At 36.5% G+C, this 26,684-nt stretch overlaps 3 protein-coding genes across 4 annotated transcripts in view; 2 read left to right on the top strand and 1 right to left on the bottom strand.

Moving 5' to 3' along the window:
* LOC121387868 (dnaJ homolog subfamily B member 11-like) overlaps positions 1-4,668 on the bottom strand; it is a 36,608-nt gene extending 31,940 nt beyond the window's left edge. For both annotated transcript variants that reach the window (XM_041519096.1, XM_041519097.1), the window contains exons 1-2: positions 4,598-4,668; positions 3,135-3,291 (exon numbers count right to left, since the gene is read on the bottom strand). In XM_041519096.1, coding sequence (XP_041375030.1) covers positions 3,135-3,291; positions 4,598-4,668 — 228 coding nt within the window. The remainder of the gene's footprint in view (positions 1-3,134; positions 3,292-4,597) is intronic.
* Positions 4,669-15,835: 11,167 nt separating this feature from the next.
* Positions 15,836-20,467, top strand: LOC121387596 (ankyrin repeat domain-containing protein 1-like). Its single transcript, XM_041518756.1, has 4 exons — positions 15,836-15,855; positions 17,573-17,627; positions 19,161-19,417; positions 20,188-20,467. Exons 1-4 carry the CDS (start codon positions 15,836-15,838, stop codon positions 20,465-20,467), a joined length of 612 nt encoding a protein of 203 aa, XP_041374690.1.
* Positions 20,468-25,728: 5,261 nt separating this feature from the next.
* The window catches only part of LOC121387595 (serine/threonine-protein phosphatase 6 regulatory ankyrin repeat subunit B-like), a 3,044-nt gene continuing 2,088 nt past the window's right edge, over positions 25,729-26,684 (top strand). Inside the window, exon 1 of the mRNA XM_041518755.1 lies at positions 25,729-26,360. Within this exon, the coding sequence (XP_041374689.1) occupies positions 25,729-26,360 (632 nt within the window). The remainder of the gene's footprint in view (positions 26,361-26,684) is intronic.

Raw genomic sequence — 26,684 nt, 5'->3', positions numbered from 1 at the left:
CCGGAGTCGGGCCCGTCCGCACCACTATACCAACCCATGACGACTGGACTATACCCTAGTCTGATACTCTCTCTCGTTCAGACAGATCCGGCTTCTCAAGATCTGTATTTCAGCACAGCAGTACACCTTCAACGTCTATCGACTGTCAATCTAGGGGTTTTCTTGACGGGATGCAACCTATCTCGTCCCTTTAAGCTGTGCACCCAAACGGCCTTAACGAGGCCACTCGCGTGGACATATCGATCAGACTTTAAACTTTTAGATCTGCGTTCAAAATTTTATGTCGAAATTACTTTTTTTTAAAAATATTATTAAATAGTCCAATCCTCTCTTCTTTCTCTTATTTAATTTTGGACTTTCCTTCTAAAATGCTCCAAATTATATAAATATTCGACCGAGCAGTCAATTCTTTTTTATTTTTGGATTGTAACCTTTTTTTTTTTTTTTTTATTCTATTAACTTTTTTACTAATTGCTATTTTCAAAATTCTGCCCATTTTCACCCCCCCTCTCCATCCCGAGTCAGGCCACCGATCTTATCGGAGGTCGGACTCGGGATGGGCGTGTTCGAAACCCTAGTGGTATATGGACACGTTAAATTAGTTATCATCAACATCATCATCATCATCATCAATAGTTTGACACCGTCACGCCAGTGTTCTAGTAGACTAGTATTGTGTTAAAAAAAAAAAAATATGGCCTAAAACATTTAGCCTGACAGCTGAAACTAATAAGGATCATTAAAAAGTTATGCCTTCTATTTTCATTAAAAAAAACCCAACCCATAAATAATATCAATTATATTGCAATACAGTTTCTTATATCGCAATATATCGCAATACGGTTTTGACCGTATCGTTGCACCCCTACTTCAGGGGACAATTTTTTTAATCTGAGGTAACCGGTAGTCGCTTCACATGGTTTTTACCTATGTAACCAATTGTTCGGTTATGTGAATTATATTTGCGTAACCTGTGGATTAACTGATCGGTTACCTCAAAGTTATGTTGAAATTATATTTTAAATACATAATTTATTTTTAGCTGACATATAAGATAAAACAAAATACAAAAGAAAACATTTTATAAAACAGATTCTTTAATGCTTGCTAAACTTAAAGTTAACAATGCTGTAAAAGGACTAAATTTCAGCCCCATTACTGAAACAAAATAGGTACACTTCCAGATACCCTTTCTTGTTTTGCTTTGGCCAAGTTACTTTCACTTTATCGATGGTACTTTTATACTACAGAGACGTTCCAAATGTTTGTTTTTTAAAGCTCATTATGTGATGTTAGTATTTTTCAACTTTTGTGACACTTTTGGATTCCTGTTTACATTAAAACCGTTTTCAACATCTGTAAAATATTATGTCCAATATAGATATAAAATAGCAGTAGATAATTTAACAACCCCAAGCAGTCCGTGCACATTTCTTTAAAACTTTTGGCTTGACTCTATAACTGATCATTTAGTTTAGACTGGTCGCAAGTTAAAATTGTTGCAATATAACGCTGTTTACTGGTTTGCTGCGCATCAAGTATCCAGGGCTTCTACAATTTTCTATAAAATCCACTAGCCATGGGATCGGATGGTGATTAATTTTTTTTACTAGCCACGATTAAAAGTGCACTAGTCCTACTTCTCTTAAAGTTGATAAAATTTTACTAAATAATAGAACTGGGGGAGGGGTGGGCTAGGGCTCACCCTGGATCAAAAATACCTGTAGCCAAGGTTAGGAGCAGTTAATATAGTACTTTGATTTTTTGGTTGTAGGGTAGGGGAAGAGATGCAGAGTTGGAAGCCAGTGCCCTCTGCAAACACCCACCCCAAATTCTAAGGCCTATGACATTAATAAAAATTTGAGCCAGTATTTTTCTTCTTTTTGAAATAGAGTTCATTATTTCTTTAAAGTAGCAATCTATATGTTGGTTTCAACTGCTTTTAATTTTTTTTTTAAAGTAACCCAGCAATTCCCCACCCCAACAATTTCGTAATATGTTGTTGATTTCAGTTTGTAAAATACGAAGCCGAAGAATGCCGACTTCACGTTATTACAACTATTCCATTTACGTCAAAAGTTTTGATTAAAAAGATAATGAGTTGAAATTTACGGTCTTTTTAAAATCTAGCTAACTTTTGAGATGTCACCTCAGTCTACAAATTTTATATTTTATTTAACAAATGTCATGATTATTGTAAATTAATTGTATTCAGTGTACGTTTAACAGCTATTTGTATAAATACATTCATTTCCCGCGATAGTGATATGCATGAGCGCGAACTTAACAAAGACAACGGAAATAAACGAACGAAACAGCAATTAAGTATTCATTAATGCGAACAACTATTTGGGGTTTTTTTCCCTCCAAATTTACATCAATATTTACTTGCATGTAATCGTATTATTTAATGTCCGCAACTATATCTCTTGACATGTGCAATAGTCTCGTGTGATTGGTTCCCGACGTGGACATTGGGTTTAACGTGAAGCTCATAAACCAGTTTAGCGGACGTTTTTGTTTTCCTCGGTCTTGATGAACTTAGCCCTAGCCTACTTGTCTTCGGCCCTGAACTAGCATGTGTATTGAAACTGTCGCGCATTGTCGATCCGTTTTATTACTTTGGTTCAAAGACTTTACAAAGTTAAAGTAACAAGCTTTGAAAATCCATCCTACGGGCCTGATATTTACAAAATAGACTTAACTGCAACATTTTACCAAAACATTTCACTAGCCATCAGGCATGGCAGTGGTAGTTATTTACTAGCCCAACATTGAATATCACTAGCCATGGGAGTGGGGCTACCATAATCTAGAAGCCCTGTCGGGCATGGCAATAGTAGTTATTTACTAGCCCAACATTGAATATCACTAGCCATGGGAGTGGGGCTACCATAATCTAGAAGCCCTGAAGTATCTAAAAATCAGTCCAAAACATTTGTCGGAATAGTAGTCAAACTTTAGGTTCTCGAAATTACAATACTCAACTGTATAATAAACTTCCTGTAGTCGTAAAGTTTGCAAGTTTTAATTTCTGAACGTCTACAGGTCAGGGCGTAACTGATTTGCGGTTCGCGTAAATTTAATTTTGAATAATAGAACGGAGGTACATGTGAAGTATTGTGCTGTGATACCTCGTACGCTGCACCAAGATCCTGAAACTGCTGTTCTGCCTCTGGATCACCCTGGTTCTTATCTGGGTGCAGCTCTTTCGCCAATTTTCTGTATGCCTTCTTAATTTGATTAGTTGTCGCTGACCTTGGCACACCAAGAATTTTGTAGAAATCTCGGCTGGAAAATTAAATAAAAAATAAACATGATATTTCCAAGGGTTACTTTTTTAATAAAATATGAACCAATCTAATGTGGACAGTGGCCAAATGATCTTGCACATGGCCTCATCAGGCACGTGTGTAGGAGGGGGAAAGACTTCCAAACGTTCCAGCACGCATGCAGATAGCTGAGATACTATCACCAGTGTTCGAGATTAAAATATTTGGACAATATCCCATTTGGATACTAACATTTCAAAATCTGGTATCCCACCTGAGAATTTAGTATCCCACTTAAATGAAATTCATAAATAACAATCGTAACAAACTTGGATGACACTGTTCTTGTTCTCAGTCTATTGCTAAGCCGCAATCGACATCACGGAATTCATGAAATTCACAAACGGAATCGGCAAAAAGATTTGCTGCATCTATTTTTGAGTAATACTGACATAAATAAATGTTTAGCAATTTCTGACATTACTAATGATAAACATACCTACATCAATTTTCTGCAGATGTGGAATCAATATCGCAAATAAAATTTTAAGGGAGGAAACCTCCAACAAAAACAAGCGACTTAGCGGTTCCCAGTCTATTGCTACACTGCTATTGCTCCAGTGTAGCATTAGACTGGGTACGAGTTGGGGGAGATATTGTTAAGGCATGGCAATAGCATTAGACTGGGTACGAGTTCGAAACCAGTAAATGATGACTTTCATTGTTTCAGCGAAAAATTAAAATGCAGGATTAAAAAACAACAACTACATTATATGGTATCACGGTGGAATACTGGCCGTAACTGGGTTCTTGAAGTCTGGTATCCAAAATTAAATTCTGGTATCCCCGGGATATCGGATAGGCCTACTGTTAATCTCGAACACTGCTATCACTAACCTTAAACCTAATTTTGAATGAACTGAATGCTGAAATGTTTGGAAGTCTTGCCCAATATAATGGAGGGTAAAAGAAAAAGTTATCTTGGTACCGCCCCTGCCCATGCCTTTTTTTTATTAATAAATACAAGTTACTAGTATAATTTAGTGTATGTAGGAAACACATTTTGTGAATAAAAATGTTAAAAGAATAACTTGAAACAAGTTTGACAGTTTGTTTAACAGTAAATTAAACCTAAATGTTATGATTATAGATCGACCAATGACAGATCACCACGACAGCAAGCTGCAAGGGCGATGCACACCCGACAGCTAACTTCAAATAAAACAACATTATCGCAATAAGGAAGAAACTGAAAAAAAATGATGAGTTAAGAAAGAGTTAAGTGTAACCACACTTTATGTATCGAAACTAATTTTAACAAATACCCGCCGAAGACTTGGACAAAAAGTAATAAAACGTTCGACAAAAGCAGACACCAAGCCACCGGCGACGCCATTTTCATAAACTTCCGGTTTTTCAGCCACGACATCTTAACGGAATATAACGAGATCCACCGAAATAAACATCGGTAGATTTCGAATATAAAATTACAAAGGCCGTGTTCGGGCGATTTACTACACAATCTCTTATTTTAACACCTCATAACAACACCACTAGAGCTACTGATTTATTTGTCAAACATTTTGTAATTTTCTCATAGAGAGAAAACCCGCTACATTTTTCCACTACTAGTACTAGTAGTAGTAGCAATGATTTTTTGTATATGCACCATCCCACATATACGGTTTTTGATATAGAGGGTTCCGCGATGTGCTAAAAATAGCAATATTACCCATACCTCTGTGCGGCCGGCCATGGTGGAGGGCAAACAATAGCGTTTCATTTAAGAATTGAACGTGAATTTTTTTGTGTTTCATGCTAGTATGAAACGCAAAACCGCTTTACACACTGTATGAATGGCGTTCAATTCTTATAATTCCAAACACATAACCATGTCATTAATGTAAACCTCTTTAAAATAAAAAGTGAACTCTATTTTCCAACTATTTACTATTTTATTAACACGAAATTCATACTCAACATTAGCGGAATGCCTATGGTAGTTTCGGCTTTTCCCGTCAATAGCCGAATGAGAGAATGACAATGTTACAATCATTAATACAATTCATATTAATTTTTTGCATTAAATATCAATACCAAGTAGAAACATTTTGAATTCACTAGAAACATATAACGTAAGTAATTTTAATAACTTTTAACCTGTAATAAAAATGTCTGAAGCGATCTATTTTGTATGGTATAATTTATATGTGAAGCGGTTGGTGTATGAATATTTAACTACGAACTGTGGATGGGCGCCATTTTTTGATTACTGTCCAGATTTACCAATTACGACGTTGAAATTACAGTTATAAAATATTTGAGTGCGTGAAAATTCCATGTGTTGATAGATTTGACATGGAGAAAGTGGTTTCAATGTTTCCGGAAATGGATGAAACAGGTGTGTCGCGAGTTTCTGTGTTTACTGGCCTTGTAATTGTGGAAGTGGCAACACAGGATGGTTTTGGCATGTGTGACTTCAAGTGGTGCGACACAAGTATTCGTGACATTTGACAGTGCCATGCTGATGTTTCGTTTTTGGAAAGTGGAACATTCTCTGTTGTAGCTTCGAATTGAAGCTTCGTTCCTGTGTCCCGACATGTACATGATATGCCTAGTTTCAAAACCCCGAGTCGTTTAAAGATTGGATCGCAGTGGCTATGTGTTGTGTACCGTGTACGTCATACTACAATGCCGTTGAATGCGCGTTAGTGCTAATGGTTGGCATGAACTGACTGAATTTTGTTTTTGAAATCGCTTTTGTAAAAGACCAAATTCCATTGGAATTATACACTTTTTTTGAATCGACAAAATAGATTTTTAGCTGTGGGATTTTGAATTCACTATAAACATGTAACGTAAGTAATTTCAATAACTTTTAACCTTTAATAAAAAATGTCTGAAGCGACCTATTTTATATGGTGTAATTTATATGTGAAGATTTATAGATGTTTACAAGTTTGACGGCAGACGATTACTGTTTGATGTCTAAAAATAGAATCTCAAGGAAATTCCTCAGGGATTCCTTTGTTGACATAATTCATAAAGTAGTTCCGGCTCTACAGCCAAAAATAGTGCTAAACTGAGATTCATGGTGCTATGAATGCCAGTTTTTATCATCACGTGATACGAATTTAACCAATCCAAGGGTTTATAATAAAGGGATTTTTAGAGATTGGAATTATTGTTGTATACAAATACGAGCTTCGCAGTTTTAAGATTTATAACTTAAGTCCTTTTAAATATTTATTTTTTTACTGTTAGTAGACACTGCATTATTTTGATAACATGCAGGATTATTTTGATACACTGGATAAGACGGCAAAAAGCAGATATGGAAAAAACTGCATATATTGGGAAGCAGGATTCGTACACTACAAAACCGCCGGTGGAAAATGGCTTCAGGACCCCCATTTCTATCCATCATTTACATATGCAGATCTGATAAATTACCTGATTTTTAGCCAAGCTCTTTTTATATGCTGAAGGACTTCCAGAATTATAAAAGTTTGGATGCATATGACCGTTTTGTGTGGTTGGGCGAGGAATGTTGGTGTTTACATCCATGATTCAGTCCATGTGATACGTGCAAGGGTGATGCATTCACAACGGCTTAATAACACATCGCTTTATTCGTGGATTATTTTCGATAAAGCTGGTAAAGTTCTTTGTGCCCATTGTAATAGTAAAGCAGGACTTGGCGAATCATTTTCTTATATGGCATTCACGTTATTTTATATTGAAGCCAGTGTAAGGTTAAGGGAAAGCAGCACTGTGAAACAGGAACCAGCCTACTGAATGTTGCCATCGTCACGAACTTCTGTTGACTATGCACCACTTAAAAACATTAACTTCACTACATCTAGAACCCAGCTGGGTGAGCAAGAAAAAAGTATCAACTGCTGTCCAGTCACTTGACACACGTTTTAATGTGGAAAATGAAAAATCCTCAGAGTACTTTGCTCGGAGACTGTGTACCAGAACTGCCGACTGATCCATCAATTCTGGTGCTACACTTGACAAATCAGATGAAGATTCAGCACTATATTGTATTTGCGATGATTCAATGATCGCATGCGATTCAGGACTGTCCCCACAAGCCATTTGAATGGTTTCATTTTTCTTGTATGAAATTAAAGAAGGCATCCACTGGAAAGTGGTATTGTATTGGCTATAGGAAGGGAGTGGCAGTGAAGAAAGTGAAATGTTTTAATAAAACTAAAAGAAAATAACTTTTCAAATACAAACTACTGTACACATTTACAGGTATTTAGTATCACTGGTGATGGATTTATGGACATTGAATTTAATTATAAAACTATGTGAACTATGACAAACTCACCAAAGAACTCACCAAAAAACACGTCTGCAGTTTTCTTATCAATACTAACTGATATGAAACCCAAGCTGCACTGATGAGTCCTGGGAGGGCGAAACGTGTACACAGTCAAACAATTGGGGGGGGGGGGGGGGGGGGGGGGGGGGGGGGGGGGGGGGTAATTACAGGCCTCAATATTGCAAGTTAAATTCAGTTGTGATGATTATAATTTAATAACACTTTTTTAGTGATTAGTTATTTTGTCAACACCTATATAGGTGTCATATCTTTGTTACATAGGGTCTGGGACGTAGCCCAGTGGTAAACTGCTTGTCTGGTGTGGGATCGATCCGTCTGTGGGCACATTGGGCTATTCCGTGTTCCAGCCAGTGCACCACGGCTGGTATATCAAAGGATGTGGTATGTGCTACCCTGTCTCTGGGATGGTGCATATAAAATATTGCTTGCCAGTGATAGAAATAAGCACAATGTTTTACTAGTCCACAGGACAAGTACATCTAGAAATATACTTGTCCACCAATATTGTCACCTGTCCAAATAACTGGTTTGTTTTATTCAAGTAGATGGACATTGGTTTTGATTGTTCGAAATGAAAATGCATTGAACAATACACAGAGGTACATTTTATCCCCCCCCCCCCCCCCCCCCCCCCCCCCGAGTAGATTTACACTTGTCAGGATAAACAGATAAGTGTTTTGTACATGTCTTGCTACTTGGAAACAAGTAGTGGGTTTCCTTTCTAAGACTATTTGTAAAAATTAACAAATGTTTGACATCCAATAGCCGGTGATTAATAAACAATATGCTCTAGTGGGGTATTTTGAATGGTGTTTATTAAATGACTAATGAAATTTTAACTTTTTGGTGGAGGACATAGTCAGGGTTTTTTTTGGGGTTTTTTTAAACTGTTCCAAAACGGCAGCACATACCACTCATATGGTAATCAATTTGTTTTTAAAAAATTTGCGCACAAGTACTAGGTAGAACACAGGCGACCAATATTTTTTACACCATTACCTAGTTCATTAACATGTTTCGCCCCTCCCAGGGCTCACCAGTGCAGCTAGGGTTATTCACTAATCAATGCCTGAAAATTACCAATATTCTCAACAGTGACTAGTAATAAACTGCAAACATGTTTGGAGGATTATTTTTGTTAATATATAGAGTTCTTTTTGGAGATAATTAATTTTCAAGTGAATCTGTTTTGAATGTATTTTTTCCCAGGGTATTCAGATGCTAATTATAAATGTCCTAATAAAACATATTTACAGGTGTGTGATGGTATTTCCATTCTTCAGTCAAATGGAACAACTGATGGGTACATATTTGTAACGGCACAACACACACACAATTTTATCAAAAACTGTGTTTGAACTGTCAGTTTTTGTTATAAATAAGATAATCAATAGGACATGTCCTAGGTCCGATCGGTTTATAGCTGAAACTTGAGCCAAAATCATAAGTTTGGTCCAAAGCCTCCTTTGTCTTTCACTTTTTTCTTTAGTTTCTTCATCCTGGTGCGTGATAATGCTAGGAAGCCCCCCCCCCCCCCGCATTACAACTGACAATGCCACAAGTAGTCGGCATTATGTTGGTTCAGGACGAATGAAATCTAACAAAAAGATTCGACAAGTAGGCCTAGCTATTATTAGGTGTTGATGCCTTCCAACATGGCCGACCGCTATGGATCGTGGGTAATCTAGAATGACGCGTAACCCTCTATACCAGTCACTGGCTGGAACGAGTAGAAATGATGTACGTCAAGTATTAATTGAACCCGACTTTTTTGCTAGGATAAGATTATGTTTTGCGCATGTGCAGGAATTTTAGCAGGGAGTGGAAGGTGTCTAGACTGAGTCATGCTTCCCCAGAAAATATATTGAAACCCTGCAAAAAAAAACAACCAAAGAATCAACACGTGTACCGGTATAGGAGAAGCCATGTGTTTAGGGAAGTGACGTCACGTATCAACATGCGCGCGCATCTGGTAGGCAGAAGTCTATCATAATGGCCATTAGTAACAAAGCGAACTAGCGTAGCGTGAATAGCAAAGAATGGCCAACACGTGCTTAAATTACCGCTTGTAGCACGGGAACGCTATTCTACATAGCTCCTGTATGGAGGAGATACATGTACTCTTTCCACCCATAAAATTTGACGATTGACCGAGTTCAAAACTATAGCAAACTTCCTTTTTTTTCTTTTTCTTTTCACCTGAATAAATATTTTTAGTCCATGTATTTTTAAAGCGTCTGGTCCATATTTCAAGTAAAGCATTACAAACGAGCGCGCGCACACACAAATAAAAATAATAAAATAAAACGAGTAGGCCTATATTTTTTATTTAAAACTGTTTAAAAGAAATAATTGGCCTACACTTTGTTAAAGTAAATTATTTCTTTAAACAATTTTAAATAACCCATATATATATATATATATATATATATATGTATGTACATATACATATATATGTACACATACACATACACACACACACACACACACACACACACACACACATATATATATATATATATATATATATATATATGAACATTTGTTACAAATGAACAACCAGTAGACAATATATAGACAGTAGTTATATATATATATAACATCAGACTTGTCTACTGGTTCATTTGTAAGGCTTTTCATCAACAATAAATTTAAGCAAGTATCTTATTAGAAAACTTTACAAAAACTTTAAAACTATTAATTTTATCAAGTCCTTTTTTATTCCTTAAACTTGCTGATATCGGATACATATTAACACATTGTATTAAAATGGAGGAACCTAAATTTAGTTTCCATACATGTTCCATGACCACACATACATTGCTCCCTCTAGCTACAGCGGCCCTTTTTATAAATATTAGTACAGAACTTAGCCTTTTAAACCGGATACATCTCAAAATTTACTTGGTCCCTCACCTTTGTGGTTCCATCTTCAGAACATTTTGTAGCATTATTATTTTATATATATATATATATATATATATATACATAAAAATTGCCATTAATATTTTAATTGCCTAATCCCATGCAGGCCAGGACATAGTTTAATACGCAGTCGATCTAGGATTGATTCCTGTTGGTGGTCCTATAGGGCTGTTTCTCATTCCAGCCAGTGCTCTACAACTGGTGTAACAAAGGCTACACTATTTATTATCCTGTCTGTGGGCTGATGCATATAAAAGGTCCCTTATTGTTAATCGGAAAGAGTAATCCATTGTGTGACAGCAGCAGGTTTCCTCCCTAATATTATCTGTGTGATCCCTAAACATGTCCGACTCTATATATCCGTAATTAAAATGACTTGAGTGCATTGTTAAATAAAAGATTCCTTCCTTTTAAATCTAAAACAGTGTCAGTTACCTTTGACAAGAGGCACAGTTTTCAAAGGCTATCACTTTCAACCTGATTAATAAACCAGTTAAAAACAAACAAATTACTGTAAATGGTAACAATACAATGTTTTAATGTAAGACACACATTAACACAATGCAAATATCATTTGATCATTGGTTTATAATGATAATAGAAAAAGAAAATAATAAATATGTGTTGTCTATTGTTTCTCGATATAATTTTATTGATTTTGTAAAGTCTGTTTTTATTAGAAAATAGAGATCCTGGTAAAAAAAGATTAAATCCAAGTGTTATCAATGTCATCATCACATACTGAATAGCCCCAATAATATTGCATATGGTAGTTTGGAAAGTCAGTGAAAAAGGTTCTGGTATCTTTCTTATGCACAGAAACATGAGATACTGTAGAAAAGAATCGCTGAATCTAATACCAGTGTTCTCCTTAGCATCCCTTAATTCACCCTAAAACTTGAACGCCCTTAATTCATCGTGAAAGGCCCATTTTTCATCCAAGAGTTGCCAGTTCTCTTTTTGTCCATAAACAGGGATCACTGATACCTAGAAAAAAATAAGAAAATTGGTAAATTTCTATGATATATAAGTATGAAAGTTTTATATTGTGTATATTGAATATTATTGAAATATTTGAATACACATAAATGTATTTGTGAAGACATATTGACATCTGTCACTGATGACAATAATACTTATAAATACAATCAGCTCCCCTTTTCTTTCTTTATTTGCTGCAAACAAATTCAGATAACTTATATAATAAATGCATGTAACATAATTTATGTTTTTAATAAAATATGGTGGCTATCACCAACTTGTGGATCAATATCCAGTTTTATTATTAGTATTTATTTATTTTTAATCCCAAACAAATGATTTAATACATCTGATATCCCACCCTGAAATGTTTATACCTTTTATTTTATTATTAAAAAATCAACTTACACATTACAAATACACCTGTGGATCACTTCTTTAATAAAAAAAAAGTAAAACATTATAATTAACATATAATATAATTAATAAATGGAAATATTTCAGAACCATTTTCATATGAAACAATATATATATGCTTGATTGCACACACACACGCACAGCTCCCTGTTATTTAATTAAAAATATAAATACTCCAGCCACCTACATATTTTATGGCATAATACAATATAAAATATATTCAGATTTTTGTTTTACCCACTATAATGGATCTGTCAATACAAAACAAAAAGTTACATAAAACGTTGTTTGTCGATTGACTGGGTAGGCCTACTGTTCACAGAGTATCTATCTTTGTTTCCATGTCAGTTTGGTGGGGGCTTTTATTATTATTATTTTTTATTTTATTATCTTTTCAATTTTCATTTCAATAAATACTGACGTGTATTAGTATTACGAATGAATAACATACAACAAACCTTGTATAAAATGACGATCTCCGTTGTGGGATGGGCAAAGTTGATTGTTGTCAGCTTTAACTGTTCAACGTTTCGCTTCCACTGTATTTGATGAAACTAATTTCATAATCCTTATTACAGTGACTTGTGCATCTAACAACAACGTATGAAATTACCATGACAAAATACCATTCATCAAAACTAGTCTACACTGATTTAATTGACGGAAAAACATTCGATTGTTCATTACTACTAATGCCAGTATTGTCAACTGGTTTCTTGCCTACCAGCGCTCACGCGGTACCACGTGATCAAAACATGTGACGTCACCGTGGCTTCTCCTATTGCTTGGTAACTCTCACCGATGACGTATTGCCTCGCTTTCGTTCAGATCTATGCATAATCCCGCCCACTTCTGTTTTTACCCCAAACCTAAGACGCGCAGCTGACCGGTGCCTCGCAGCGAGCCAGGCGTTAGAATAATGCGGTCTTTGACGCCAACTTAATCCATTACACACTACATGTCTTTTGGTGTCCGGTCTCCTTTAAACAGGGAGAGGTTTCGACTCCCGAAACCCTCCCTTGGCTCACGCGCCTGAAAAGTACTCATTATGTCAAGCAGCCAGTAGCTGAAAAGAAATCTATAATTTATTTTCGTCAAGTTAAAGTTACATTCTCTGGTTACCATATTATAACATCATGTACAGTTGTGAAATACAAGCTCAAATGCACTTTTAAAAAGGTTGTGTGTGTTCGCTATGAACGGATGTCGTCAAACGTAGGCCTATACGCTTGATTCGTCGCCTGTGCCACCATAGCTCGGCAAAGCACACACGACAGCCTGTTGTCAGTTTCAGTTAACACTTCCGTTTGCCGATTTCAAATTATAGGGTTCGTCTCAAAAAATTAAAAGAGAAATCTTGCGCTGTACGAAGAACGTTCGGTTGAGGATACGGTACTAGAGTCTTTAGTTAAAACCGGTTTGATCTTGACAACGTATTATCGACAATCGTACCTTCCTATTTCAGAATTAATATTTTATAAAGTGTTAGTAGAACTTTCAAAGTTTAGTTTGTATAACACATTGATCATGTATATATTTTAAAATTTTAAAAATAAAATATACTAAAGTAGACGTTTTCACTTCTTAATTTTACATGTTAAAATCGACAAATTCAAATAAATATTATTTCGTTTGGAAAGGGTAAAGTTAGGGGGAGGGGGGGGGGGCGTGTTTAACGACATCAAAGATAAAGCATATTGATTTAATAATCATCCGACCTCATACAACCGTAAATAAAATGTGTTGAGTGCGTCGTTACATAAAACATATCCTATCCTTCCTTCCATCTGCTGTTGGATGTCTAACATTTGATAATTTTGACATATAATCTTAGAGAGGAATCGGGTGCATGTGCAGGAGGAGGGTATTGGAGGTCAAAACCCTTACTTGCCAAGCTTAAACAAATTTGAAATGTATTTTTTTGGGGGAGCATGGCCCCATATAAACTTCGCTCAACACAGTCTATAACCCCAACCACGCTGAAATCCCTGCACACGCGCCTTGGAAACCCGCTACATTTTTTTTTTAACAAGGGATCGTTTATATGTACCATCCCACAGACAGGATATCACATACCATGGTCTTTTATATACCCGCCGATGGGGATCGATTCTAGACTGACCGCGCATTTGAATAAATGAATAAAAATAACATATAGTCTTGAAAAATGTTACGTAAATCGAACACAGTACCCTCTTCCTCTACCCCATAGAGCGTTACGTAATTAGTAACACACCCTTACATGTAACGCGTAGGCCAACAGCTAGCCACTGTCAAAATTTCAAGGCAAATCCCCCACCCACCGACCCCTGAAAAGGCGTTGTACCATACCTCTATGGATATAAATCTGTTTTGGAGTATGACCCCTCAATCAAGACAGTTAAATTTGTTAAAAAATTGCGAAATCTCACGTGATCTCTTGTTGGGGAATTTTATACTTGTGATAAACAAATGAAAACCGAGATCGTTAGGAGCCCGTCAAAAGTGTCCCACTTTCAAAATAATGGCTTTGTTTTTGACCTGGATAAGCCAGCGTAGTGAAACCAATGCAGAGTGCGGCGTCATATATGCACCAAACGTAATTGGATTTTCTGTTCTATATGCTTAAATAATAAAAATATTCCGGATACTGCCGCTTTAAAGATTGTTTTGTTTTTAATCAGTGGCGGATGCAGAAAATCCAGTCATTGTACGCGTATGTCCCCCCCCCCCCCCCCCCCCCACCCACCCAAATTTAGCTTCGAGACGACCCTGCATCACAACTGCAGCTGTTGTTATTATACGGTGAACTTTAAACTTCGACAGAATGATATCAGTGCGATCCACTAAGCGGCGTCTCTCAGTAGAAAAACCCCATGAGCTGTCGCAATGTCTTTCGATGGTGTTATCATAAAAGTGTTCCACAATAGTTGGTAGGTATGCTTTTTACGTTCTACGTATGTGCGCGCGTGTGTGTATCTGTATGCATGTGTGTCTGTGTGTGTGTGTGTGTATGTATGTATGTGTGTGTGTGTATGTGTACATCTGTGTGTGTATACGTTTTGTGTGTGTGTGTGTGTGTGTGTGTGTTTGCATGCGAGTGTGTATCATGTGTACGTCTCTGTGTCTGTGTACTATGTGTGTGTATGTGTGTGTGTGTGTGTGTGTATCATGTGTGTGTGTCTGTGTGTATGTGCGTGTGTGTACTATGTGCGTGTGTCTGTGTGTGTGTGTGTACTATGTGTGTGTATCATGTGTGTGTGTCTCTGTGTGTGTACTATGTGTATGTGTGTGTGTACTGTGTGTATGTGTGTGTGTATCATGTGTGCGTGTCTGTGTGTCTGTCTGTGTGTGTGTGTGTGTGTATGTGTATGTCTAACATTCGTGATGTGTATAGCTATAATAATAAGCCTAGCTAATTGTTAGTTATTGTCTGATGAAAGCGAAACTCCTGCCATTTTTGTTTTATTTCCGGGTTCCATAAACAAGGAACAGTAGACAGTGGCAGTCCTCCTACAGAGGGATGGGAAATTAAGGGTGTATCGTCCTATATAATGGCAGTCCTACAGAGGGATGGGGAATTAAGGGTGTATCGTCCTGGACAATGGCAGTCCTACAGAGGGATGGGGAATTAAGGGTGTATCGTCCTGGACAATGGCAGTCCTACAGAGGGATGGGAATTAATGGTGTATCGTCCTGGACAGTGGCAGTCCTACAGAGGGATGGGGAATTAAGGGTGTATCGTCCTGGACAGTGGCAGTCCTCCTACAGGGGATGGGGAATTAAAGGTGTATCGTCCTATATAATGGCAGCCCTACAGATGGCTTGGGAATTAAGGGTGTATCGTTCTGGACAGTGGCAGTCCTCCTACAGAGGATGCGAATTAATGGTATAGTCCTGGATAATGGCAGTCCTCCTACAGAGGTATGGGGAATTAAGGGTTTATCGTCCTGGACAGTGGCAGTCCTACAGAGGGATGGGGAATTAAGGGTGTATCGTCCTGGACAGTGGCTGTCTTACAGAGAGGGATGGAGAATTAATGGTGTATAGTCCTGGACTGGCAGTCCTCCTACAGAGGGATAGGGAATTAATGGTGTATCGTCCTGGACAGTGGCAGTCCTACAGAGGGATGGAGAATTAAGGGTGTATTGTCCTGGACAGTGGCAGTCCTCCTACAGAGGGATTGGTAATTAAAGGTGTATCGTCCTGGACAGTAGCAGTCCTACATAGGGATGGGGAATTAAGGGTGTATTGTCCTGGACAGTGGCAGTCCTACAGAGGGATAAGGAATTAAGGGTGTATCGTCCTGGACAGTGGCAGTCCTACAGAGGGATGGGGAATTAAGGGTGTATCGTCCTGGACAGTGGCAGTCCCCCTATAGACAAATATACACGCAGTGCTTCGCGGTAGAAGGCGGAACGACATGAACAGGCGTTTCCCCAGGATATGTTCTTAAGGCGCTTATATGTTTAGCATCAGTATAACACAAATCAAGCCAAAATAAGTTTTGTGGGTTGAAAACAATTAAGTGTTTGCCTTCAATCCAGCTAATCACCGGCGTCGTGGTTAGGCCATCGGTCTGCAGGTTGGTAGGTACTGGGTTCGGATCCCAGTCGAGGCATGGGATTTTTAATCCAGATACCGACTCCAAACCCTGAGTGAGTGCTCCGCAAGGCTCAATGGGTATGTGTAAACCACTTGCACCGACCAGTGATCCATAACTGGTTTAACAAAGGCCATGGTTTGTGCTATCCTGCCTGTGGGAAGCGCAAATAAAAGATCCCTTGCTGCTAATCGGAAAGAATAGCCCATGTAGTGGCGACAACGGGTTTCCTATCAAAATCTGTGTGGTCCTTAACCATATGTCTGACGCCATATAACCGTAAATAAAATATGTTGAGTGCGTCGTTAAATAAAACATTTCTTTCTTTCAATCCAGCCAATCATGATTTATTTTACTTTTAAAATAAAATTGTTATATTATTTATTTTATATTTCTTTAATTCTTATTATTTTATTATTATTATTACTACTACTATTATATAATAATAATAATAATAATAATAATAATAATAATAATAATAATAATAATAATAATAATAATAATTATTATTATTATTATTATTATTTTATGTTTATTATGTCAGCATTCTGTTAAAACCCAGGCGGCTATTGCCGACACGATAAAAAAGAAAAAGAAAAAGTTTTTATTGCTGAAATAAAATATAACTTTTCTTGTGTGTATCAAACAGACAAAAAAAAGAAAAAAAAGAAAAAGAAAAGAGACTGGCAATGGACATGATAAAAAAGAAACATCCATTTGACTGATGTTTTATTTATTTATTTATTTAATTATTTTATTTGTTTATTTTAATTATGGTAACTGTTATATTCAGATTTATAACAGATAGTCAAAACCCCAATTTTATAACAGTCACAACAGAGTACAAAATGTAGTTCACTGTTTTATAGTTGGATCACATGTATTATTGGTTGCTATTGCGCTCTTTTCTGTTTTATTTTTTTTAAACTGATTTTACTCTCGATTTTTAATACTTTCTTGACATTATATATGTATATATGTGTGTGTAATGTTATTTTAACTGGTTTTTATTTTTCTTGTTTCTATCTCTCATTTCAGATTATTTGAAGATTTTATTGTAGAAATATCAACACAGAGATATGTCATCATCATGGTAACAGAAGTAGTGGTTTTGGTAGTAGCAGAAACGGTACGTTGCATAGAATTTTAACATAAAATCAATGTTAATAAATTTCACTCCTGAAACGTTTATGTATATATTTTATAATATAGTCTAAAAAGTTAACACTTAATAATAAAAAAATCCCACCCACCCCCAAAAATCCCTATATGGCAACTCCCCAACCTGCCCCCTCCCCCCAATAAAAACAACTACAAACAAACAACCAAAAAAAAACCCACAACAAAAAACCAAAAAAATAAAAAAAATAAAAAAATATAATTAAAAAACCCCTAAAACATCAACAACCCCCCCCCCCCCCCCAACAACCCCTTAACCAAATCTTCCAAATACAACAACTAACAACAAACAAAACAAAAACAAGAAAAAAAGAGAGAAAAAAACGAAAAAACTACAAAAACAAAATAAAACAATTCTTTTGAGCCATTTTTCTTGTAATTTGTTTTGTTCATTATACTGCAACGTTTTCGCAACGAAAGGGAACGAATACCATTTGTTTAACAACTCGTCGACACATTTTAAACAATGGCTTGTTGTAGCCTAACACAGATGGCTATTTTTAATTTTACACATGGACCAGAATGACCGAGAAATCCCGCCACTACCACATATACTACCCCTATAGAACGACGACAAGGGATCTTTTATATACATTTTCCCACAGACAGGACCACATGCCAGCAAGATATCTTTTATATGCACTTTTCTACAAACAGGACAACACATGCCAGCAAGCAGGGTTTCCGCCAGAAAAAAAAAAAATTGGGTACGTAGTTATGAGTTTGTGATCGCGGAGCTGGCAGGCAAAGCGTGCCACGGGCCTTATTGGGAGGGAAATGGATTTGTAGATGTCCTGAGAAGCAATTTCCCGGCATTTGGAGTCTGAAATCCGGGCCAACTCATGTTTCGTATGAGAATGAATGACGAATGTAACAATCAGCAGGAAATTTGTAAACTTGCCTTTACATTTTTGAATTAATTGTCCGATTATTCATGAAGTAGGCTGCGTTTAGCGACAGCGAATGATGGACATTTTCCCGAACTATTTTGACTGTTCTCAAAAAGGTCATTCGGTTTCACGTGTTCAGTAAAAAAAAAAAAAAAGTATAGTAAACGTAAGCCACAAACGGTTGGCTGAAATTTAGCCACTGGGATCAGGTTAAAATGGAACCACTTTCGTTGATGAAAACGGAACCTATTTGGCGAAAACGTACCTCAAAATATTGGCTAAGTATGGTTAAAACGGTAGCCTAACTTTTAAACATATTCTTATTACTGCATATAATAAACAGGAACCATTCATAGCTACCCATCCTGCCCTCTCATGTGCAGGTCGACACCGAAATACAATTATTTAACGTTTTAAACAAACTTCATTTTTATTATTTTTATTTTACCCTAACCCGGACCGGTTACACTGGTACATTCTGAAAGAGTATGTCATGAACCCCTCCCTCCCATACGCTCTTTGCGTGTAATATTCAACCCCTCCCATTGATAAAGAAGGAAAACTACAGATTCCTTGCCGAAAGGCTTACCAATGAGTTGAAAGGGACTCGGCACGTTGAGGACGAAACGAATGTGCCAAACATCAGAAACATTCTTTCCCACCCGTCATTCAAAGACGAAGAGTTTGTGAATTTTCTCACAGAAATAGTCTGGAACAATGACGTTCCCGCAGAAATATTGAACCAGAAGCTTGATGCTCAACAACTTGATGTTGAAGTTGCTTTTACCAAGGACACTCTAGAAAAGACCTGGAAGTATGTTGCAAATAGAGGGAAACATTTTTTTGATAACATAATCTGTTATGGTTCGATTACCGCTATTGCTATTTCTACATCGCCAGGAAGTCTAGCAGTGACAAACAATCTTAAAGCATTGTCCAGCCATTTTGTATCCAGTCTTTATAAATCAGACTCGAGTGAGTTTGGACTGCACAAAAAGGAGATTTTGGATGTTGCTTGTTTGGTTGGAAATACAGAAGTAGTTGACATGCTGCTGAAATCGGGGATTGCTCCAACAATAAGTTCACTTACTGCCGCAGCAGCATCAAACATTGATGATATAGAAATATTTTGAAATTTATTGAAACAAAGGAACGACTTGGAACTGGGATCGTCTGAATTAGGATCGATGTTGTTTCTAACTCTTGAGCAGGAAAATGGAAGAATATCCGGTCTACTGATGACGAACTCACAAAGATGGGCAAAGACTCCACCATCCTTAAAAAGGCTGCAAAACAACTATTACTTCAGTGCCACAGAGGTTTCGTGTATTTTGTAGATATCACGGCCATGGCCATAGCTCTAGTAAAAATATTAGTTGAGAAGGGTGCAAAGCTAAATGTTGTAGATGCATCTGGGAACACGCCACTTCACATTGCTGCACACTACAGTTCAGTGGACGTGGTCAGTTATCTAGTAGAGAAGGGTTTACAAATAGATCTGTCAAACCGTAATGGTGCGATGCCCATTCATCTTGCATCAGCGCATAACACATCTGATATGTGTCTATGTATACTTAATAACAGGGCTGATCCCAATGTAACAGATGCAGATAAAAAATCACCACTGCACTTTGCTGTTTGCAACAGAGAGGAAAATGTTGTTGAAAATTTGATCCACCATGGAGCCAAGCTGGATAATGTAGATGAATTTGGAAACATTCTCCTACACATTGCCTCTAAGGAAGGCTCCTTGCAAACTGTAAGTTATTTAATGGATATGAAGTCCGAGGAGATTCTGGCTAATGATGATATAATGTCGCTATTTAACCTGGCAGTAGAACATAACACCGAAGATGTGGCATGATATTTTCTTCACAAAATTTCAGACCCAAATTCAGTGGGTGCATGTCATCACTGCTGTATATATTTCACTGAGCTCTATCATGTGGAAATTTGAGTTTTCTAACCTAGTCTTGAGAGCGGTAGTCCTAGGGGAGTGGCGGTCCTTAAGCAAAGATAAGATTTTGATATCGGAATACGGTTTTGTCGTTCAGATTCATAAATATAAATTGTAGTGTTGCATACTTTGGAAGAATTAGGCAAAATACACTAAATGTTTCAAGTTTAATACAAATATTGCAACGACCATGCAATACACAGAAAGGAACCGCAATGCTAAATGTTTACTAATTTAAATAATATAATTATATAACACAAACCGGAAAAGCTATGTTAGATGTTTCCTGTACTTGTAGGTAAATTGTCCACATATTCAATGTTGTGTTGTGTTGTACTACTTGAAATACTGTTCTTGTTTGATAATGTAAATTACAAAATGTTGTACAAAAATTGAATTAAAAGTACTACCGGTATGTCAAAAAGTTACAATAATGACGGTTCCCGCCAATTTTTAAATTGTTTATTTTACTTTGAAACATAAAGTGTATACCTTCAGCTATATGCCTATAAACACTTATAACCAACTAATTTCATTTACTAGAAGAACAAAATATATGTTAAGGGGGGAGGGGGGGGGGGGGGATTTTGATAGTGAACAGGCATTAACTAGTGACGTCACTGTTTTATGCGTACACATTCAACAGACTAAGTTTTTTCTTTGCAGATAACTGACAAACAAACAAAGACAGAGAGTGACTATGCTATATTTAGTCACATATTATTCAGGAAACCCTCTAACATATTATTCTGGAGTTAATTATAGAAAGATTATGCGTGGGCTCGATTAATTTCTAGTTATTTATTACAACTGAATATGAAAATAATAAAATATTGTAGTTTCAACTTTGACTTGACATAGGACCTTTAATTTATGTCAGCTTTGTCCACACATGTAACTTGTTGCCCTGATATATTAGAAGACTTACGCAATAGTAAACGAGCTATATGATAAGATGTCTTATACAAATATTAAATACAGAAAGCAATAGCTGTGTTAAACGTTTGGTGATCTAAAGTATTTAAAAGTTTGTTTTGTTTAACGACACCACTAGATTAATTAATCATCGGCTATTGGATGTCAAACATTTGGTAATTATGAAACCTGCTACATATTTCCCTAATGCAGCAAGGGATCTTTTATATGCACGTTCTCACAGACAGGAAATCACATACTGGTGCACTGGTTGGAACGAGAAAAACCCAGTCAGTTGAATGGATCCACCAAGGTGATTCCATCCTACGATGTAAGCACCTCAGGCGAGCACTGAACCGACTCAAGCGACTCAACCGACTCAACCGACTGAGCTAAATCCCTCCCTTATGTCTGTATAGATGATGACAACAACTCTGCAATCTATCTGCACGACAAAACCGTTTTCCATAATCAAAATCGTAACTCTGTACAAACCAGAGTTGAAAGGGAATTTTGACAAGGTCTAGATCGCTTCATTGAATCATTATCAAGTGAAATATACGTTCTTTATTAGCGTGTTGTTGTTATTGTTGTTGTTGTTTACTGAGTATATGGTACAAAGAAAGAGATTATTGTTTTGTTGAAATTAAATTTCTGTTCTCTATAGATTGGATAAATTGTGCAAAAATAGATTGACTTGATTATAAATTGTTGTTCTGCCCAGACTCCAATACCTGTGTAGGATTTCTTATTCATTTTGTACTCCGAGGTTTTGTATTGTCGTATTCTCAAATACAAATGATTGTTGCAAAGATTACAATAGTTTTGCATTACATTGTATTTGATTTATTCTCAATTAAAATTATTTAGCTGCACAGTTTGGATTAGAGAATATATTTGTTTTGTTATTCGAATCAAATTATTTTTCTGCACAATTTGAAACAGCTATATTAAATGATGTATTTGTTTTACTTTAAAATTCAAATAATTGTGTTTTACAGGGACAGTTTGGAATAGCTATATTATATGATATATTTTTTGGGAGTTTTCTTCTCAAAATCAAATTGTTTTGCTGCACACTTTTGAATAGCTATATTACATTAGGTTTTATTCTAACATTCAAATTGTTTTCCTGCATCGTTTGGAATAGCTATAGATGGTGTATTTACATTATTGTCAAATTCAAATTTGGTTGTTGCACTGTTTGGAATAGTTGTTTTAGATGATGTCTTTTCTTTATTTTGCTGTATGTTTTATTCTCAAAATTAAATTATTTTATTGAACAGTTTGAACATCTGACAGATGATGCTTTATTCTCAAAATGAAAATGTTTTACTGCACAGTTTTGAACGTCTGACAGATGATGCTTTATTCTCAAAATGAAAATGTTTTACTGCACAGTTTTGAACATCTGACAGATGTGAGCCACCATCTCTATTATGTCAAGAACACGAACAACGAACAACATTAACACAACTTTACTTTACAGACAAACATTTAACAAGTGACCAGCTGATCCACACGATACAGGAAACACGAGAACCACGAGACAAGCGCGCACATAACATGATACGAATCATATCGAAGTACAATGAATGTTCACAACACCGAACAATGACGAATGTTCACGGACAATGACGAGTGTTCTTCGTAGATTGACTTGTTAAGTCCCACATTCCTTCCCCCTAAGATGTTGTATCAGGGATGACCAAGTCTTTGCTGACAATCACAGACTCACGATGATGTCGTTCCATATTAGTTACACACAGAAAATCACCATACACTTTTGATACAGTGAAACCAGTTCTAAAGTGTTGTTTCTTAAACTTCGGACCAGTCAGTATTTTAACAGCAACACACTGACCAACAGTGAAATCACGCTTAACACCTTTACTTGATTTTTCAATAGTTAATTGTTTTCTAGTTAATTGTTTCTCTCGACAACAGTTCCAGATTTCTCTTAAACCCTGTTCCTTCTCCCCTTCAAGAAAGTTACTATAGTGGCCAGAAATCATTTGGAAAACTGGACTCGCTCTTCCAAACATAGCATAATATGGAGGAATACCTGTTGTTCTATTTGTCACCGCATTATGGGCTGCTACAATTTTAGGAAGCACAACATCCCACTGTTTTCCCGTTTCGGCAGTTTTTAGTAATGCATTTTTTAAAGTTCTATGAGCACGTTCCACAGGATTAGCTTGTGGTCTATAACTAGATGTATAACTGCTTTCAACATTCCACTCCTTAAGAACACTCTTTAATTCATAAGATGTTAACACTGACGAGTTGATTCGTCCATAGGAATCTGATTGTAAGCTGAATTCATGTCAAACAGTGAAAAATATTTTGAGTTGCGTAACTTCATTAACACTTCCGATGCTGTCAACAATGGAAACACTTAATGTACTAACATTTTATTTATCCGCCGAAAATTCAAACAGAATCTGATTGTCGAATCAGGTTTTCTCACCAAAACAATCGGAGAAATCACCATAGATGTACTAGGTTCAACAGTATCCACTTTGATTAACTGTTCAACTTGCTTTTCAACAACTTTGTCCAAGTGCGGTCCATAACGACGACGACGACCACGAATCATTGACAAATCTGCATTTCGTTTAACCTGAAGCTTGTATGTCTAATTCTTGGCTTTTCCCAGGCCTGTAAACACTGAATTTTCATATTTGTTCAATAAAGTTATGAGATTAGCTTTACAATTGTCTGTTATGCTGTTACCTATGTTCCATTTCACAGTACTATCACTGGTAGAAGTTTTTTTAAATTCCTTTTCATTTTTACATTCTTGAACATTTGAGCATACCCCAACTGACTGACAACAATATATCTTTTTGCTTGTCGTACTCTTATTTAAAATAAGCAAGTATGCCTCATCTTCAGAAACAATAGACCTACCAACATATAAACCTGTTTTGTATTCAAAGTTTTCATTTCTTTCTATTAACAAACTAGATGTCCAATTTATTTGTGATTTATCGACAGTCACGCGGAAAATTTTCTGAGATCTAGGAGGAATAATAGCTGACTCGGTAAATCTAACTGCTCCAAACACTACTTTGTTGTCTTTGGGTTTAATCAAAATATGTTCAAACTTACACATGAAATCCCAACCTAACAAAACTGAATTGTCTTCATCGGTGTCCAACACATGTAATTTACACGGTATAACATCTTCACCCATACGTACTGGAACAGACACCGTACCACATACAGGTAGCACATGCGATGCAGCACCAAGTAATGTAGCTGTACTCTCTTCAAGCACAATACCACTTGGAAATGCTCGCTCTAAAGTAGATTTAGATATACATGAAACAGATGCACCCGAATCTATCACAGTTGAACACTCAAGTTTGCCAATTCGAATTTCCCTAGTTGGACAGTTTCTATTTGAAGACTGAATTTCTTTAACAGTATTTCTCATATCTTTTTTGGTACAAAATTATGTGGGGTTTTTTCCTCAAAATAAAATTGTTTTACTGGACAGTTTCGAATAGCTGTGCCAGATAATGCATTTGTTTTACTCTGAAAATCTAATTATTTTGCTGCAGTTTGGAATAGCTGTTAGGTGATATATATATATATATATATATATATATATATATATATATATATATATATATATATATATATATATATATATATTCTCAAAATAAATATCTATGGAGAACTTATTTTTTTAGTTCTCAAAATCAAATTGCTAGATCAGTCAGTTGAGTGCTTGCTTGAGGTGCTTGCGTCGCAGGATCGAACCAGCTTGGTGGACTCATTCAGCTGATTGTTTTTTGTTGTTGTTCCATCCAGTGCACCACAACTGGACAAAGGCCGTGGTAGTGTGTTTTCCTGTCTGTGGAAAAGTGCATAATTATAAAAGATCCTTTACTGCATTAGAAAAAAATGTAGCGGGTTTCCTTTGATGAGTACGAATCAGAATTACCAAATGTTTGACATCTAATAGCCGATGATTAATTAATTGATGTGCTCCGGTGGTGTTCAAAAAAAACTTTATAACTTTAGTTGGCTACAATTTTATCATTGTTCTTTAATTCATATGTAAATTACTAATGTTTTGTACACAGATATGAATGTTCTTTTGGGTGATGTCAATATGGACGGCAAAGCCTCGTCTCACAAGATTGTAACCCTCAACAATTGGCTTTACGTGTACTGCCACAAAGTCTTCGAGACAGGTGGCATTAAACAGTCAGTTCCAGTATCTCGTTCTCCTGATCGTAATGTTCAAACGGGGCACGTTGAAGGAAGACTGTCTGGATCCATTTGAACAGGACGAAGAGACACTTCATCTGATTAACACTCTGAAGAATGTATGCAGTATTAACACTGGTGTCTCTCTTGGCCAGATAAAAACAGCTGCTCAGTCTATTACTGGTGTCTACCTCGAGTATAACGAAATCAACAAATCGTATTCATTCATTCACCAGTCAGTTTTTGACACATTGTTTCTGCAGTTTTCTGGCGAGTTCCTTAAGAATAGCATTGAAGTTTGTCCTTTATCCATGCTTCTTGAGTACGTTGTAACACCACGTGCGCCCACTAGAAGCATTGTTACAGTGATGGTAAAGAAGGAAAACTACAAATTCCTTGCCAAAAGGCTTACCGATGAGTTGAAAGGGACTCGGCACGTTGAGGACGAAACGAATGTGCCAAACATCAGAACCATTCTTTCGCACCCGTCATTCAAAGACGAAGAGTTTGTGAAATTTATCACAGAAATAGTCTGGAACAATGACGTTCTCGCAGAAATACTGAACCAGAAGCTTGATGGTCAAGAGCTTCATGTTGAAGTTGCTTTTACCAAGGACACTGTAGAACAGACATGGAAATATGTTGAAAATGAAGACAAAATGTTTTTGGATGGCATAGACGTTCGTGGTTCGATTACCGCTATTGCTGTTTCTACATCGCCAGTAAGTGTAGCAATAACAAACAATCTTAAAGCATTGTCCAACCATTTTGTATCCAGTCTTTGTAAATCAGACATTAGTGAGTTTGTGCTGCAGAAAAGGGAGATTTTGGATGTTGCTTGTTTGGTTGGAAATACAGAAGTAGTTGACATGCTGCTGAATTCGGGGATTGCTCCAACAGTAAGTTCACTTACTGCCGCAGCAGCATCAGACACTGATGATATGGAAATATTTAGAAATTTATTGAAACACAGGAACGACTTGCA

Source organism: Gigantopelta aegis, chromosome 13, assembly GCF_016097555.1.
Source record: "Gigantopelta aegis isolate Gae_Host chromosome 13, Gae_host_genome, whole genome shotgun sequence".
NCBI classification, from domain to species: Eukaryota; Metazoa; Mollusca; class Gastropoda; order Neomphalida; family Peltospiridae; genus Gigantopelta; species Gigantopelta aegis.
Note: the sequence above shows the minus strand (reverse complement) of the source record. Positions and strands in the feature narration are given on the sequence as shown.

Bases quoted from the DNA above. Each gene is read 5' to 3' on its own strand.
- LOC121387596 (XM_041518756.1), top strand. From the start codon at position 15,836: ATGGCAGTCCTCCTACAGAG. The intron at 15,856-17,572 runs GTATGGGGAATT...CTCTCATTTCAG, and splicing joins ATGGCAGTCCTCCTACAGAG to ATTATTTGAAGATTTTATTG. The intron at 19,418-20,187 runs GTATGTTGCAAA...ACTTAATAACAG, and splicing joins ACTCTAGAAAAGACCTGGAA to GGCTGATCCCAATGTAACAG.